At 41.1% G+C, this 16460-nt stretch overlaps 1 protein-coding gene across 1 annotated transcript in view; it reads right to left on the bottom strand.

Annotated features, from left to right (window-relative positions):
• Nucleotides 1-16460, bottom strand: part of CFAP221 (cilia and flagella associated protein 221) — a 115829-nt gene that overhangs the window by 79315 nt on the left and 20054 nt on the right. The window contains exon 5 of the mRNA XM_012806876.1: nucleotides 15448-15476. Coding sequence (XP_012662330.1) covers nucleotides 15448-15476 — 29 coding nt within the window. The remainder of the gene's footprint in view (nucleotides 1-15447; nucleotides 15477-16460) is intronic.

Here is a 16460-nt window from a genome sequence, read left to right as displayed (position 1 = left end):
TTGAATTTATTTCTACCATCTTGTTTTGTATTTTCTTTTTGTTCTTTTGCCTTTTGCTAGACTGATTGCTTTCATATTTCTTTTTCTCTCCTGCAATTTGGCAGCAATAGATGGTATTTTATATTTCTATTGTTAATTTTTTTTTTTTTTGGAGACAGAGTCTCATTCTGTTGCCCAGGCTAGAGTGCCATGGCATCAGCTCTAAGATGCTTCCTAATTCTGAAAACCACAGTATAGGAAGGTCATTACATTTTCAAGGCAATTCATCCTAATTGGGGCCTGAGTGTCAGTTATTCTACCAGTACTGGGGAGATAAAACTAACATTACAAAGTTATATGTGCATGCAAGTTGCACACGTGCCTCAGGATGTAAGCAAGCCTTGGATAAGATGTAAAGTGAGTGTTAAACTGTCTGAAGATGGTCTTTGAAGATGAGGCTGATGACTCACATGGCCACACCAGCTGTGGTGTCCTCAGGCGAGTAACCAGGGTGTGCTCAGAGCTGTCTCGGCAAGGCAGAGTCTGATGTTCAGGGCTCTTCCACTAAAAACTGCATGTTTGTATTTTCCTGAATTGAAGCAAGCAAAAGCTGGAGCTTTTCCCATTGGTCATATAGCCCAATTTTCAATTAATTTCACTGGTCTGATAATTCCCATAGAAAAGGTATCAGGTTATTTGTTGATAATGATTACACAAAGCCAAGTTCCTGATACATTAACCAGTCTGGAAAAATAAACAATTCCTTAAGGGCGTAAAATTCCAAGTACCATGATTCAGAAGGAGTCAGAGCAAGGCAAGTCATACAGTGTGAAAGGAATTGCCGAGCTTTGCCTTCACTGCTGCTGTGCACGTGATGAATGTCAGATTTGAGTGCATGGCCACCGTAACTGTAAATCAAAGACAGTTCAGATGAATTTGGGTCAAAATAAATTTTAGCTAACATAAAGTTTATTCAGAAGCTTTTCATACTTGAAGAAACAGAATCCATGATGGAATTAAAAGTCCTAAACTAAATTTCCCCTGCTAACTACCATTAAAACTGACCTACAATGAAGAAAATGAATGAATGTACATATTTCATGATTATTATTCCTCAAAAGCAAATAGAAACCTGAATTAGAGTTCTATAGCCTATAGGAATCAGGCAATTAAAATATTAAAGAGCCGGGCCCAATGGCTCATGCCTGTCATCCTAGCACCCTGGGAGGCCAAGGCGGGTGGATTGCCTGAGCTCACAAGTTCGAGACCAGACTCAGCAAGAGTGAGATCCCCGTCTCTAAAAAACAGCAGGACAGGCTCGGCTCTGTAACTCAGTGGCTAGGGTGCCAGCCACATGCACCAAGGCTGGCTGGTTCTAAGCCAGACAACTACAACAATAAATAGCTAGGCATGGAGGGTGCTACTTGGGATGCTGAAGCAAGAGAATTGCTTAAGCCCAAGAGTTTGAGGTTGCTATGAGCTGTGACGCCACAGCACTCTCCTGAGCATTGTGGCAGGTGCCAGTAGTCCCAGCTACTCGGGAGGCTGAGGCAAGAGAATCATTTGAGCTCAAGAGTTTGAGGTTGCTGTGATCTGTGACGCCAGAGCTCTCTAGCAAGGGTGACAAAGTGAGACTCCATCTCAAAAAAACAAACAAAAAAAGAGCTATGAAGAGCTGAGGGTAAAATACGCTTCAAATTTCAAAGAAAGAGAATTCTTTCAAACGGTGCTCTGTCAAAGAAAGTAAACACGTGTTGCTTATCTCATTTTCAAAGACACAATCTCACCAGGATTGGGGCCTCAAACCAGAAGTACGGTAGATCCATAATCCTTAATGATAAAGTTAAATAAAGATAAATACGCATTTACATAAAGAATTGTTCAAGTATAGACATTTAATTATTTTTTACACCTAGAGAATTAAGCAGCACCCACACTTTAGCCTATGGGTAGACCAGTTGTTGAGGCAAAGGGAATCAGTCAGGGAGGCTTGGTGGTTTTCCTCTTGGTGGCCTGACTTTAAGTCCCTTCCCTGTCCTTCATTCAAATCCTTCCTCAACCTTACTTAGTCCTTCCTACTGGTAAAATTTCCCCCAGCCCTCTACCCCTAGCCCTGTGCTTGCAGTTTAGGAAAAGAGGGAATTCAGGGGAAAACACTAGGGAACAACTTGAACTGAACAGGGTCACCTCACCCTTCCATCCTTGGTAAAAGAAGTTAAAGATTCCTCTAGGGGCTGGAAAGGAACTGACTTCAGAAAAAGTTAGTGGTGACTAGATGACATATCTGTCATCTGTAAAGATAACGTGTACCCTATTCATCTTTTGAAAACACTGTTTTAAAAAAGTTTTGGTAATAGGGCAGCGCCTGTGGCTCAAAGGAATAGGGCACTGGCCTCATATGCTGGAGGTGGCAATTCAAACCCAGCCCCGGCCAAAAACTGCAAAAAAAAAAAAAAAAAAAAAGTTTTGGTAATAGCCAGGTGTCCTGGTGGGTACCTGTAGTCCTAGCTACTTGGGAGGCTAAGGCCAGAGGATCACTTGAACCCAGGAATTTGAGGTTGCTGTGAGGTAGACACCATGGCATTCTAGCCTGGGCAACAGAGTGAAACTGTCTCAAATACACATGACATAAAATTTACCACTTTAACCATTTCAGGTGCACGTTAAGTACAGTCACATTATTGTGCGCCCCTCAGCATCCATCCAGAGAACTTTTTTCTTCTTGCCAAACTGAAACTCTGTACCCATTACATACCAAACCCTATTCCCTCTCTCCCCACACCTCCTGACAACCACCATTCTACTTTCTGTCTCTGTGAATTTGGTCACTCTAGGTACTTGATGCAAGTGAAACTGTACAGTATAAAAAAACGAAATGTTTTTTAGTATTTGAAAAACTAAATGTTAACTTCACTTAAAATATTAATATAACGAATACATTTGATAGCAAATAGCTCTTTACAACTCACCAGAGTTGCAGATAATGTGGGCTAATGTGGGGTAAGGAAAGACTTTCCGAGTGGCACCCGGAGCTGGGAGCAGAGCCTGTGGCTGGAGCCCAGAGGGCAGGGCAAGCTGGCAGCAGACCGGAGAGCCACTTCCAAGGGAAAGGAAGAAGCTGGGCCGCTGTGATGGGAGATGAAAAGCCTCCTGCAGACTGATTTCTTTTTTTTGTTGAGAAAAATACAGCATTTACTGGGAGAACACAAGAGGGTATGCTAAAAACTACTGGGAGCCTCTTCTTCTGGAAAAGGGGTGGAAGGAACCTCATGCTGGCTACGTCCAAATCACACTTCCTGAAACAGCCAGCAGGACTCCAGCAGCCAATTAATCAGTCCCTGCTGCTTACCCATCAGCAATTATTAAAACAAAAGCTTACTCAGTCATGGATAATGAATGATTTTTTTAAAACAAAGCAACTTAAATTCAAATACTTGTGGTTTTGAAATGGCTGTATATAAGAAACTGCAGTGGAACACTGGGGATATACTTAATAGAAAACAACTAAGAAATTATAGTCACAATTCAGTTGACTGGTTGGTAGTCACTCTGGTCTACCTAGGTGTCAACCATATTTTAAAATCACACTAAAAGTGTGTGTATGCCTATGTGTATACAGTTTTGTGCGCAGGTACCATAAATCTATGATGTTGCGGTAGGAGGGGTGGCCAAATGTGGCTGCTTGTGCAGTGTTTAGTGTGACATTTGACATCAGTATAATCTGAGTAAGGGGGGGGGACCCAGAAATCACTCTGAATTTAGAGGTGTCTCTCCAGGGCTGAAAACTATCCACAATTTTTGCCTTTCTCCTTCCAGGAAGGTGCTTTAAGTAGACACTGAAATTTTTTATGTTGTGTTCTTTTTTTTTTTTTTTTTTGATAAAGTCTCAAGCTGTTGCCCTGGGTAAAGGGCTGTGGCGTCACAGCTCATGCTAACCTCTAACTCTTGGGCTTAAGTGATTCTCTTGCCTCAGCCTCCCAAGTACCTGGGACTACAGATGCCCACCACAACGTCTGGCTATTTTTTGGTTGTAGTTGTCATTGTTGTTTGGCAGGCCTGGGCTGGATTCAAACCTGCCAGCTCTGGTGTGTGTGGCTGGCACCCTAGCTGCTGAGCTATAGGCACCTAGCCTTCATGTTGTATTCTTTTTTTTTTTCAATCAAAACTTTTAATCAAAACCTAAGTCATCTGTGGTTCTTGTTAAAAGTGCAGATTTCTAGAGCCCTCTGAAGATCTGATTATAAAAGTTCCCTGGAACCCACTGTTTGATGTTACCAACTGTTTAAAACCTCTAATGTCACTTGGTACAGAGTTTATCCGTGTGCTTGCTATCAATATGTTGTATTCTTTAATGTTAAAATTGGGAATTCATCCATGAACACTTTTTCCAATAATAATTTAAAGTTTTTACTTTGAAAGTAACTAAAAGTTACTTTCTTTTAACTTTTTACAGTTGGTACATGATACTAACTTGGTAGTTTCATGAAGCCACAATATGTACATATGCTGGTCAATGTAATGAGTCATTCCAAGAATGTTTACAGACTAGAAGACTCTAAATGAGAAATCTGCTCCACAGTTCATTAATCCCTGCCCTGATAAGCACATTCATTTGCTCCCGATGCTAATTCTAAGTGTGCTGCTCCAGCATTTGGCCCTATGCAGGCCAACTGAACAACGTGCAGAAAGTCTAAGGGAGAAAGGCGGAGTATTAGATCTGTCAAGCTAGGCTTTCAAGAAGTCAGTATTGGCTTTTGCTGGGTTTGGTTTTTCAGTATTTCCACAGCTTTATCCAGGAACCTAAAGTTTAGAATTTAACATCTTATGAGAAAAACCTAAAAAACAAAACAAAACTCAGGTCTTCCACTGAAGATTCTCTTTGTTGACTATCTCAAGTTGGCCCCATTTTAGGTAACTGACAGGGAGAAGTATTTATGTACTTCCATTATTATAATACAGATCCCCATAGTTTAGAAGTTAGGTGATTCTCTTTTCTACTAAAATTCATAAAAGGAGAGTGGGTGGAATGAGTAATTAGAATGACACTAGATAAGCCAAGGGTTATTGAATCAAAGCAATTTTAACTACAAAGTCGGGGAAATTTTTTTCATATAATAAAAGTTTGGGCTATTAAGTGCCAAGCTATTGTTTAATCCAAATATCAACTTGAAATATAAGCTCACTGTTGTTCCCTATACCCAGGTGGGGGTTGAAGTGAAAAACAAGAGTGTTAATGAGCTCCAGTCACCCCTGTCAGAACATTCCTGTGAAATGCTCCGCTCCTTCTTACCAACTTTGAGTCTGGGACACATAAATTGAGTGAGCACCATGTTCCCCTTGACAACCTGAAAAATGTACATGTACATTTTTTTTTCTCAAGTAGAGAGGGCTTCAAAACCTCCTTCTTAGCTTCAAGTTCATAGTCTTCTCCCGATGCCTTCATTCTAACCCAGCGATAGCTGCTTCTCAGCCCCTGCTCACAGACGCACTTTATTGGCACAATTCTAGACTGGGCTTGGTTGTTGTTTATGCTGGGTAGATTCTCACCATCAATCTTCCTTCTCAGTTTAAGAAAGCACATTCCCATGTGGCCCAGAAGCATTAAACTCCAGGGGCAGTGGGAGAATTTGGTCACATTTGGACATCATATCCTGACCTTGGTTGTTCCCACACTTTCTAAAAGGAGCCATGAGGTTCACTGCTAAGGAAAAGCATCCTTTGGCAAATTTCCAAGCTTAAGACTTAAAAGTCCAAGAAACTAAAATATTCTGGCATTGGAATGGAGTGGCCAGGGGCCTTTTCTATTAGTGTTGTTGATAAGGCCCTGTGGTCTACAGAGCCTCAGCAACTCTGAGAGGAGTACATGATCCACTTGCTTTGGGAGCTCCTGGTGTTTTGCCCAGGAGACCAGATCCAGAACAGATCCTCTCCTCGATTTCCTATCATTTCCCAGGTGACTTTCAGGTAAGTTTATCTATGGCACACCAACCAATTGGTTCAGAGTCAGTTTGGTGCCAAGAAAATCGGCTGATGGGAGAACAACAGTTCAACTGAATGGATTTTCTCCAAATTTCAACTAATTTGGCTCAGCACCTGTGGCTCAAGCAGCTAAGGTGGCAGCCACATACACCTGAGCTGGTGGGTTCGAATCCCCAGCCCGGACCCGCCAAACAACAATGATGGCTGCAACCAAAAAATAGCCAGGTGTTGTGGCAGGCGCCTGTACTCTCAGCTACTTGGGAGGCGGAGGCAGAAGAGTCACCTGAGCCCAGGAGTTGGAGGTTGCTGTGAGCTGTAATGCCATGGCACTCTACCCAGGGGGACAGCTTAAGGCTCTGTCTCCAAAAAAAGAAAAGAAAACATACTGAGGTGACAGCCAGTCCTCAGAGAGGCTCTACCCAGATTGCAGTTGCTTGTCCCCAGCAGCAGCCCCAAGGTGAGAGAGCAAAGTGAGTGGTGTTAAACACACACCTACAACTTCCGACAATCCTGCCCAAATTGATTCCACATACAAAGGGAAAGCCTGAATTTGTGCTCTTTCAACAGCTTTTATGCTTCCTCATACAGTATTTCATCTTTCATCGTAAAAATGATTACTGTTTTCATTTAAAAAGTATCAGTGTCATTGGAACCCTCATACATTGCTGGTGGGAATGTAAATGGTACAGCCACTTTGGAAAACATTCTGGCAATTCTTCAAAATGTTAAATAAAAAGTTACCATATGACATAACAATTCTTCTTCTAGGTACAAGCAATGAAAATTTACATCCACATAAAAGCGTATACACAAATGTTCACAGCAGTGTTATTTATAGGAATCCCCAAAGTAGAAATGACTCACAAGGCCATCAGTTCATGAATGGATTAAAACAATGTGTTATATCCATACAATGAAGTATTATTCAGCAATAAAAGGAATGAAGTAATGGTACAAACTGGATAAACTACAGGTTGGATGACCACTGAAAACATTGTGCGCAGTGAAAGAAATCGGTTACCCAAGGCCTCATATTATATAGGAAATTTCCAGAACAGGAAAATTTACAGAGACAGGAAGTAAATTAGTTTACTTGAGGCTGGAAAGTTTCAGGGTTGGGATGACAGTGGGTATATTTCTTTAGGGGGTTATAAAAGTGTTCTAAAATTGTGGTGATGGTTGCATATACTAAAAACCATCGAATTGTACATTTTAAATTAGTAAATTTTATAATATGTGAATTATATTCCAATAAAGCTTTCTAAAAAGGATGTGTGTCTTAGTCTGTGCTATGATTGGAATGTGGTTTGTCTCCATCAAAATTCATTGAAATTTTATCCCCATTGTGGCAGGTTTAGGATGTGGGGCTTAGTGGGAGTTTGGTTTGTGGAAGTGGATCCTTTCATGAATAGACTAATGAGTGAGTTCTTGCTGCTACAGGACTTGAATAGCTATGATGACAGCAGGTTGTTCCTTTTTATGTGAAATCTTTTGATTTTTCAATGTTGATGACAAATTAATTTAAGTGTTTAAAAAAAGAAAACAAACTGTGCAGACCAACACACTATGTGAACCAAACCATGCAGGCCAATGGCTTAATTAAATCAGGGGCTGTAAATCTGACTGAGGCAAGAAAGTAAAAGCAGAACTAAAAGAATCTGTCCTAGCCGCCCTACGTAGGCCTCAGCCAAGCCGCAGGCATTTCTGTTGTCTGTATGTTTCTTCCTTGACATACGCGAGACCTAGATTGTAACCTAATAACTTCCCTCGACTTCCATCACCTTTGAGGGCAGGTGGTCCAACTGGCCTCAAGGACACAGGCAAATCTGACCCTCCCCCTTGAGCCCGGGACCTTGAGGATGATGTCATGTCTCTCTCTGTTTTAGCACTCCCGCCCTGAAAAGTGGATAAAAGAGAGGCAAGAGATTGAGTCGTCAGGGGTTCGGTTTTGGTGACACACTGGTGTTCCAAGTTACCCCCCGACCGGAATAAACCCGCTTCCTCTAATCAACTGGTGCCTGGAGTCTTCTGTCTGCATTGGTTTCCTGCTGCATGACCACAGGTCAAATTCAGATTAGATAAATGACTAAATTAATGATGAAACAATGACAAGTTGAGAAATTAAAAAAAGACTGCAATGGACTGGATTTGAAGATTGATGAATCATTTCTCCTTTAATTCCTTCTAAAATTTTCTTAGAGACAAAAGCCTGTCTCTATTAAAAAGAGAAAAGAAAATAAAAACTAGTTGGGCATTGCGGTGGGCACCTGTAACTACTTTGGGAGGCTGAGGCAAGAGGATTGCTTGACCCCAAGAGTTTGAGTTATGGCTCAGCGCATGTAGCTCAAGCAGCTAAGGTGCCAGCCACATTCACCACAGCTGGTGGGTTCAAATCCAGCCCAGGCCAAAATAACAATGACAACTACAACCAAAAAATAGCTGGGCTTTGTGGCTGGCGCCTGTAGTCATAGCTACTTGGGAGGCTGAGGCAAGAGAATCACTTAAGCCCAGGAGTTAGAGGTTGCTGTGAGCTGTTATGTCACAGCGCTCTACCCAAAGTGGACAGCTTGAGGCTCTGTCTCAAAAAAAAAAAAAAAGAATTTGAGTTACAATACCATTGCATTCAACCTAAGGTGATAGAGTAAGACTGTCTCTAAATAAATTAATATAAATAAAAAGAAAAATACAAAAATTTCTTAAAGACCATCTTAAACTTTAGGATTTTTTCTTTTTTTATTAAATCATAGCTGTGTACATTAATGCAATCATGGAGGAAAATTTTAGGGTTTTTACAAGACGGTGTGAATGGAAAGCTGAGGCACTAATGACGAAAGTAGAATTAACCAGCAGCCAAACTTGAAATAAACCTCATACCAGTCAGAATGGCTACTATTAAAAACCACAAAAAATAAAAACAAAAACCATAAAATAAAAAGTGTTCGGAAGGATGCAGAGAAATTGAATTGTGGAGAATTGTACTGTGGTGGGAATGTACAATGGCATAGGCACAACAGGAAGCAGTATAGCAGTTCCTCACAAAATTACAAATAAGGCCAGGCATGGTGTCTCATGCCTATAATTCTAGCACTCTGGGAGGCTGAGGTGGGCGGATTGCCTGAGCTCATGAGTTCAAGACCAGCCTGAGCCACAGTGAGACCTCATCTCTAAAAAATAGCCAGGCATTGTAGCAGGCACTGATAGTCCCTGCTACTTGGGAGGGTGAGGCAAGAGAATCACTTAAGCCCAACAGTGTGAGGTTGCTGTGAGCTGTGATGCCACCGCACTCTACTGAGGGTGACAAAGTGAGACTCTGTCTCAAAAAAAAAAATTAAAAACAGAATTACCATATGATCCAAGAACTCCACTGTGGCATACACCCAAAAGAACTGAAAGCAAGGTCATGAAGAGGTAGTTGCACACCCATGTTCATAGCAAAATTATTCACAATAGCCCAAGGCAGGAGCAACTCAAGTCCATTGATGGATGGATAAACAAATATGGTATATATGATATACATATATAATATATATATACATATATATGAATATTATTCAGCCTAAAAAAGGAAAGAAATTCTGACATGTGCTACAACATGGATGAAACTTTGAGGACATTTTGCTAAGTGAAATAAGCCAGTCAGAAAAAGATAAATACTGCATGACTCCACTTACATGTGGTTTCAATAAAAAACAGAAGGTAAAATGGTGATTTCCAGGGGCTGTGGGGAGGGGAAAGTTGGAGGTTTATTGTTTGATAGGTATAAGTTTCCAGTTTTACAAGATAAAAAAATTCTAGAGAATTTTTGCACCACAAAATGAATGAATTCTAGAGAATTCATTGTTTGCACCACAATCTAAATATACTTAACTACTGAACTGTACACTTAAAATATCAGGAAGGACAATACTCAGCTCTAGGCAGCTCTGGTCTTCCATGTGGGAGAAGGGAAAAACACAACTCCAGCCCCTTAGCCACCCTGTCCCACCTAAGGGGGTAGGGAACAACTGAGAAGTGCTTGTGCACTTCAAAGTCAAGAGGCACAGATTCACTAAGATTGAGACTTAACCATAGGAATATAGAATGCTTTGCCCACCAATACTTTACCAACACATTACTAAAAGTCTATTTATAGCAGTTCCTTTTACCTAGTACATTTGGCTTTTGGCTTTCACGGCAAAATTATAAGGCATAGTGAAAAGCAAGAAAACACAGTTTGAAGAGACAAAGTAAACATCAGAAACAGACATGTCAGGGATGTTGGAATTATTCGACAAGAAGTTAAAAAAAACTAGATTAATATGCTAAGGGCTATATGGATACAGTAGACAGCATGCAAGAATAGATGGAAAATGTAAGTAGAGAGATGGAAATCCTAAAAAAGAACCAAAATCTAGCGATCAAAAATGCAGTAACAGAAATGAAGAATGCCTTTGATAGACTTATTAGCAGACAGGCTGAGGAAAAAAAATCTGTGAGTTTGAGGATATATCAATAGAAACTTCTAAAACTGAAAGGCACAGAGGAAAAAGACTGAAAAACAAAACCAAAAACAGGACAGAATATCTAAGAACTGTGGGACAACAACAACATACACGCAATGGGAATACCAGATGAAGAAGGTGAGAAAGGAACAGAAGAAACATTTAGAGATAATGACTGAGAACTTCCCTAAATTCATGACTGACACCAAACCATAGATCTAGGATGCTCAGAGATCACTATGCAGGATAACAAATGCAAAAAACAAACAAACAAAATCTCTGCACTTAGGCATATAGTTTTCAAACTACAAAAAATCAAAGACGAAAAAAAAAATTCTGAGAGAAGTCAGAGTTAAAAAACACGTTACCTACAGACGCACAAAGATAAGAACAGCATCTGACTTCTCCTTTAGAAACCATGCAAGAGAGAAGAGACTGGAGTAAAATATTTAAAGTGTTGAGAGGAAACAAAAAACACCAACTCAGAATTCTGTGCCTTGTGAAATTATCCTTCAAAAGTGAAGGGGAAATACAAACTTTCTCAGACAAACAAAAACTGAGGGAATCTGATGCAAGTAGACCTGCCTTACAAGAAATGTTAAAAGAAGTTCTTTAGAGAGACGGAAAATAATAGTCATGAGTCAGAAACTCAGGTCTACACAAAGAAAGGAAGAGCAGTGAAGAAACACTAAAACTAAAACTTCTATTTTTATCATTTTTAATTGCTCTAATAGCTAATTATTTGTTCAAAATAATAGCAATGATTTCAACTATATATTCTTATGTATATCTCTTATGTGTGGATAGATGCAGATATATGTGTGTGTGTGTATGCTTAAGTATATTTATATATAAGTGAAATAAATGACAACAATTATATGTGGGAAGAGAGGGAGGAATTAGGACTATTTTACTATTATAAGGTACTCACACTACTCAGGAAGCAGCACAACAGTATTTGAAAGTGGCTTGAGGTCTCTTAAAGCCACTGCTAATAAAAAAAGAAGTAGGCAAAGAAGTATATGTGATAAGCTAAGAAAAAAGAAAAAGGCTTGGAGCCTATAGCTCAACCGGCTAAGGCGCCAGCCACGTACACCTAAGGTGGCGGGTTCGCATCCAGCCTAGACTTGCCAAACAACAATGTCAACTACAACCAAAAAATAGCTGAGCAAGGGTGCCTGTGGTCCCAGCTACTTGGGAGGCGGAGGCAGGAGACTCGCTTGAGCCCTGGAGTTGGAGGTTGCTGTGAGCTGTAATGCCACGGCACTCTGCCCAGGGGGACAGCTTGAGGCACTGTCTCAAAAAAAAAAAAAAAAAGAAATTATAAAAAATGCACAGTTAAAATCACAAAAGGTGGAAAAAGAATGGAAGACAAAAATAAGAACAAAGACAACAAATAGAAAACAGTAAGAAATATGGCAGCTATTAATCCAACTATATCAATTATCATTTTGCATATCAGTGGCCTAAATGCACCAATTAAAAGACAGAAATTGACTGAACAGTGGCTCATGCCTGTAATCCTAGCCCTCTGGGAGGCCAAGGCAGGATGATCACTTGAGGTCAGGAGTTAGAGACCAGCCTGAGCAAGAGCAAGGCCTTGTAAAACTTACATCCACACAAAACCCTGCACATGACATTTAACACAGTTTTATTCATAATTGCCAAAACCTGGGAGCCACCACGATGTGTTCCAATAGGTGGAAGGATAAATAAACTATGGTACATCAGATAGTGAACTATTATTCAGCACTGAAAACATATGAACTATCAAGCCATGAAAAGACATGGAGGAAACTTAAATACATATTACTAAGCGAAAGAACCCCGTCTGAAAAAATTGATTACTGTACGATATTCTGAAAATGGGAAAGCTATGAGGACAGTGAAAAGATCAGTGGTTGCTAGGGGTTGTTTGGAGGTGGGGGAGGAATGAATAGGCAGAGCACAGGATTTTTAGAGCAGGGAAAATACTCTGTAAGATATCATAATGGCGGATACACGTCATACATTTATCCAAACCTATAGGATCTACAACACCAAGAGTTAGCCCTGATGTGTGTACTTTGGGTGATAATGTTGGGTCAATACAGGTTCATTGATTGTAACAAATATACCAGTCTGGTGGAGGGAAAGGCATATAGGAAATTTCAGTACCTTCCTCTCAATTTTGCTATGAGAAATGACTCTGAAAATATAAAGTCTTAAAAAAATCCAGGCCTTATAATGGTAAGATAAATACAATAGACCCTCTGCAAGTTGACCATCTAAGGGACTATGACAAACTGGTGAACATACAGAGGTAGTCCACATAAGAAAGTAGGCCTGATCCGCACATGTGGTGCATGCCTGGTGTGAGAAACTTAGGTCAACTTAGGGAGGTGGTCATTGTTGAAAGGTGGTCACCTGTGGAGGTTCTGCTATAGTTATAAAAATGGTCATGATGGTAAATTTTATGCTCTGTACAATTTTATGACAATAAAAATTAAAAATAAAATCTAAAACTTTAGAAGGAAAAATACCCCTGCAAGTAGAGTCAGACATCCCATCTCTTTTTTTTTTTTTGCAGTTTTTGGCCAGGCCTGGGTTTGAACCCACCACCTCCGGCATATGAGGCCAGTGCCCTACCCTTTTGAGCCACAGCCACCACTCAGGCATCCCATCTCTTAAAGACACAATGACCAGTGCGTGGTTGAGCCAAGGGAGGTGCTGACCCAGTCAGTGGCTGCCCCTTAATTGGAGTGAGTGGGTAGGAAAGACCAATAAGGTTGTGAGGTTGAGCTCAGAAGCCGCCAGCAACTGGGACAAGTATAGAGAGGCAGCCTATGGAGGGGGGGTCATTTCTGCTCCCATGGTCTGATCTGACAAGTAGCCCTTGTAGAAATGAATGGAGCCATGTTGGGGGGTGCACCTGTCTGTACTGGTGGGGGTGGAGGCATGTGCTAAGGAACAGAAGGAGAAAGGAGGATGGCTCAAGGGGCCTTGCAGATGAGGACCAGCTGTGATATGAACAAAAATGAGAGTGGCAAGCTTGGAGACCACCGAGGAGATCAGAATTGAAGGTGATTGCTTCTCATGCCTCAGAAGCAGTGGCTGGGAGTAAGCTCACCCTTGCAATGAGGAGTATTTTATCATTGGTAGTATTTAGAATTGATGGTGCATAGTGACATGCAAAAGCAGACTGACTTTTAGTAAAGTTTATTGTTTAAAAATGTTCTATAGATACTGACCCTTAATTGCTTGCATGTGGAGCAGACCATGCTCACCACCCTCCTCTTACTGATAAGGAGTCCCTGGAGGCTTTCCATATCTCTCTCCTAGGCCCTGGTGTCCAGGGATGGTTCACTGGTGTACATCAGTAATGACACATTCACCAGCAGTTATTACCTCTGCCAGGTGACAGCTCTTGTCTACCCAACTGCTCATGGAATCTGCCATTGCTCCAGAAAAGCACAATTCCAGAAGTAGGTGAAGCCCCAGGGAGTGAGAGGGTGGGTGTGTAAGTCAGCTTGTCACAGATCTGCAGGGGTCCTGTTGGCACTCTCCTTCATCAGCTGCCTCTCATCTTGACCTTCTCCAGAGGAGTGCCCTTGGCTGGGGGGCTGGGCAGGGCACCCCCATCCCCAGCCTTCCCTGCTTTATGTGTCATTCCTTCATAACCTGCAATGAATCCTATTTGTGCTCACCTAAGACCCGTAGGTCCCTTTTGGTGTTTGCGGTCATTGCCTATTTCTGAGGGTCCAGGCCCTCTTTGTATGTGCCTGGCTCACCACAACAGTCCTGGCCATGGCCTCTCTGCAGAGAGCTGGCGAAGTGAGGCTTCTAAAATGGAGATGGGTTGTGCTATTTCTCCACTTTAGTCTTTCCGAGTAAAGTCTGCGTTTCCGAGCAAAGCCTACCAAGCCCTTGTCACTCAGCCCTCTCTCTACTCCTCTGTCACAGCCTGTGCACCCATGTCCAGTCATGGGAATATTCTAGACAGGCCCATATGTGCTCTACCATTTCCCACCTCTGCCTTTGCCTGTGCTACTGCTCTGCGTGGGACAGCCCCTCTTCACCTCCACTCCATGTCTTTTCTTTTGCTGTCTAATTTCTGGTTTAATTCCCCAATAGCTCAGACATGCTCCGCTCCTGGAAGTCTTGTCTGAGCTCCCCATCCCACCTCAACGGAGCTGGTTAGGCATTCTTCCCCAACACACACTGAATTAGTAAAGAGAACTGTCTGTTTAAGCACAGCACCAGGTCTGGATCATCTCTGCATCCTCAGGACCTCACAAGTGTGCCTGGCACTGAGCAAGCATCCAGTGAAGGTTGGTTGAATAAATGAATGAATGCTGGATAAAGAGCCACCCAGATGATACCTTCCACCCCCAAGGTATCCTAGGGTTAAGAGAAAACATTTTAGGTGGAAGCCTTGCCCAATACTCACCTCCTGTCCTGTCACCACACATTTTGGATTAAATGTAGAATAGGATGGTTTGAGTAGCTAACAGTTGATAAAAAGCTATTATGTGATGGGCATAGTGTCTTGGGAAGGCAATGCCTGCTGCCAGAATGTTTGGAAGAAAAAGTAGTGTGCTTATCTCTAGAAAGGTTTCCTTAAAATATCACATCATTGCACACAATAGCTGAGTTAAATAAACTGTTTAGCTGAAGTTTTCATCCTGATTACAAATGAAGGGTGTTGTGCACACAATAGCTTGGAAAAAACCTCTAGGGACGTTGGGAGATTTTTGTTTGGGACAGATGTCTGCTTTATTAGGCATATGATTTTCAACAGTTTTATAAACCATTGTTCTCAACTCATAAACCTGGCTTATGATCCAAACAAAAAGTAATTTGTGGAGAGGAAAGAGAAGAAAATAAAAAAAGAACTAATGAAGGAGGGAGTTAGTTGTTCCCTACCACTTAGCTTTTGATAACAATTTGCTATATGTGCCCGTTTAAAAGAAGTATCTATGGGCCTCAAAATGCATAGAGTGAATGTGGTCTGCAAGGAGGGACTCACCTTTTTAAATTCTTGGGGTTCCTATAACGCTGAGAAGGAGAGAGTGAAGACAGGAAGGGCTGGTGAGAGGGAGGAGGAAGTACTGTAATGAAGTTGGGGCAGAATTCCTTGGGAACATAAAAAATAGAGGATGGAAATGCATGAGGCCAAGAACACACAGTTACCAAAATAATACCTGTTGTTGGCAACAATGTAGGAGAAACAGAAGTTCTCATGCGCTGCATGTGATTCTGTAAATGCCTACAGCCATCTCGGGAAACAGCTCATCATTACATAATAGCATTGAACCTGCTTGGTGGCCTGTGCTTCCACCTCTAGGTCCAGAGTTATCCAACATTTTTTTTTTTACTCTGCCACACATTAGAGGAATAAGCATTATCTTGGGCCACACATCAAATACACAAACACTAATGAAAGCTGACTAGCAAAAAAAAGTCTGTGCATATTTTTTGTGACATCTGACACCACGAATAAGCAAAAAAAAAAAAAAAAAAGTCCTCACAAAATCAGAGTGCAGCCTATGGACCACAGGCCCTGGTATACCCTGGAGAAACTCTAGAACACGTGTCCCCAGTGCCATGCACTATACAGGAGAGCAATAGCATTGTTCATCATACCACAGAAAGAAAAATTAAAAAGTGGTGGAAACAAGCCATAGGTCCATCAGCAGGAGAGTGGACAGCAAGCTGTGGATTCATACAGTGGACACAATACTATAGTGAACTACAGCAATATACGTTAACCACAAAAAAATAATGCAGAATTAAAAAAGCAAGTTACCACAGAGCTTAGGCATAACTATGATTTAATTTATGTAAACATGAAAAAATGACAGAGGTAAACAATGTATGATTTAAGGCTAAATAGATATTCATCAAAATTGTTATTAAAGTAAATATCCAGAGAATGATTATGAAAGGACTCAGAATAATGATTGCAAAGGTGTTAGTTGTATTTTATGCCTTAAAACCAGAATTCATCATTATTATTCCTTAAACTGTACAAATGATTAT

This window comes from Otolemur garnettii, unplaced genomic scaffold, assembly GCF_000181295.1.
Source record: "Otolemur garnettii isolate 467f Iridium unplaced genomic scaffold, OtoGar3 scaffold00059, whole genome shotgun sequence".
In the NCBI taxonomy this organism is placed as follows: Eukaryota; Metazoa; Chordata; class Mammalia; order Primates; family Galagidae; genus Otolemur; species Otolemur garnettii.
The sequence above is the reverse complement of the archived record's forward strand: the minus strand, read 5'-3'. Positions and strand labels throughout refer to the sequence as shown.